At 40.3% G+C, this 2,181-nt stretch overlaps 1 protein-coding gene across 1 annotated transcript; it reads left to right on the top strand.

The window, feature by feature from the left end:
* The first annotated feature begins 474 nt into the window (after nucleotides 1-474).
* On the top strand, nucleotides 475-1,404 carry LOC125124273 (olfactory receptor 18-like). The gene has a single exon (XM_047774420.1). It carries the CDS (start codon nucleotides 475-477, stop codon nucleotides 1,402-1,404), a length of 930 nt encoding a protein of 309 aa, XP_047630376.1.
* The last annotated feature ends 777 nt before the right edge of the window (nucleotides 1,405-2,181 follow it).

The following is a 2,181-nucleotide window of genomic DNA, read 5'->3' as shown; positions in this document are numbered from 1 at the left end:
CATAAGTGACTACACAGAGTTCCCAGTGCTCTCATCCTGAGTGAAGTAAGTTATAAAAAGAAAGACAAATACCGTATGATATCACTTATATCTGGAATCTAATATATGGCACAAAGGAACCTTTCCAAAGAAAAAATCAGCATGATGTTTTCAAAGGGAAACATATTCCATATGTTTTCTTCAAAAGTAGGGTGAGCTATTTGAGTGTGTTCGTGGATTTGTCATCTCAAAATATCCTAACTTCTCCAGTATTCTTTGGCCTCATGCCTCTAAAATAGGTGTGATAAACATGTGAGTATTCTGGGCATCAGTAAAGAAGAGCTCACAAATGAGAAATACTGCTGAAGGAACTGAGTTGTGTGGTCCTCAGAGGTGAATACTTTATTTGTGAAATTATGGATGCTTATTTGAGCGCCTCAATGATTGTTTTGTTTATTCAACACTTTCTTCTTTTTCAGAAGTTGCCCACTCAACATGGAACCACAGAATCTTACACATGTCTCAGAATTCCTCCTCCTGGGCCTCTCAGATGATCTGGATCTGCAGCCCCTTCTCTTTGACCTCTTCCTGTCCGTGTACCTGGTGACTCTTATTGGGAACCTGCTCATCATCCTGGCTGTCAGCTCTGATTCCCACCTCCACACACCCATGTATTTCTTCCTTTCCAATTTGTCCTTGGCTGACATCAGTATCAGCACCACCACTGTCCCCCAGATGCTAGTGAACCTCCAGACACACAACAAATCCATCACCTATGCAGGGTGCCTAGCTCAAGTGACCTTTTTTTCTCTTTTTGCCTGTTTGGAGAGTCTACTTCTGGCAGTCATGGCCTATGACCGGTTGGCGGCCATCTGTCACCCTCTACACTACCTGGTCATCATGAATCCCCGCCTCTGTGGCTTGTTGGTCCTGGTGTCATTGTCCATCAGCTTTTTAACCTCCCAGCTGCACTACTGGATGATGTCACAGCTCACCTTCTGTGCAGATGTGGAAATCCCTCATTTCTTTTGTGACCTTTCTCAACTCCTCGGTGTTGCCTGTTCTGACACCTCCACTAATAACATATTAACCCACTTCATTGGTACAATATTTGGTGGGATTCCACTCTTAGGGATCCTTTATTCTTATACTCAGATTATTTCCTCTATTCTGAGAGTCTCATCATCAGGTGGAAAGTATAAAGCCTTCTCGACCTGTGGCTCTCACCTGTTAGTTGTTTGCTTGTTTTATGGAACAGGCCTTGGGGTGTACCTCAGTTCAGCCATCTCCTCCTGCCCCAGGAAGGGTGCCATGGCCTCGGTGATGTACACTGTTGTCACCCCCATGCTGAACCCGTTCATTTACAGCCTAAGAAACAAGGACATCAAGAGTGCCTTGTGGAAGACTATTAGGAGTATAGCCTAATCTCAACATCTATGCCATCCTTATTTGGGTAAATAAGACTGCAAAAGGTGGGAAAATCAAATATATGCAACAAGAATTTCTGAATTTTTTGTCACATAGTGTGTATGTACTTATTTGGTCTTCTGTTTTCTCTTTACACAAATTTTTCTCTTAGAATGGGTTTGATAGAATTGGGTAATTATTTTGGACTCTCCACATAAATCACAGCCCTTCCAGGATTTTGCATAGAGCATCAGGATATACTTCTCACTTTCTTTATGTATCATTCACTAATACATAATGAATATGTACTGGTCACAGGGAGGCTTGTTTCTATCACTCCAAAATAATCATAGCTCTATCATCTTTGTTATTTATTGTTTCTATACTTTTCCTATGATTTATTGTCACTGTTTGTTAGAAGACTCTAAATTCTACAATAAGTACCAAGATATTTAGTAGCATATTTTTGTTTTTTAATGATCTTGATGGGATTATTTATCATGTAGAATGACTAATTTTTATCTAATCCATGGCATTTTACATTGATGTGGACACTATTAATACTGAGTTTTCAACTTTGACTTTCCTCCAAAAACTGGGAGGTACGATTCCTCAAAGGTGTGGATGGCAGAGTACCTACAGCAAAAAGTTGACTCTCAATTTTTCTGATAATTCTGCTTCCCCTTCCATCTAACATCTCCCAACATATTGCATAGCTAGACACAAAGTGACAAATATTGAGTGTTTCTGTTGATATGAGATGCCCATTTTAGTCAAAGTCATAAAGACAGAGAG

The sequence above is a fragment of the Phacochoerus africanus genome, chromosome 4 (assembly GCF_016906955.1).
Source record: "Phacochoerus africanus isolate WHEZ1 chromosome 4, ROS_Pafr_v1, whole genome shotgun sequence".
NCBI classification, from domain to species: Eukaryota; Metazoa; Chordata; class Mammalia; order Artiodactyla; family Suidae; genus Phacochoerus; species Phacochoerus africanus.
This window is presented reverse-complemented; position numbering and strand designations above follow the sequence as displayed.

What these genes read in the sequence shown, in the direction of transcription:
- LOC125124273 (XM_047774420.1), top strand. Translation starts at nt 475, where the DNA reads ATGGAACCACAGAATCTTACACATGTCTCAGAATTCCTCCTCCTGGGC.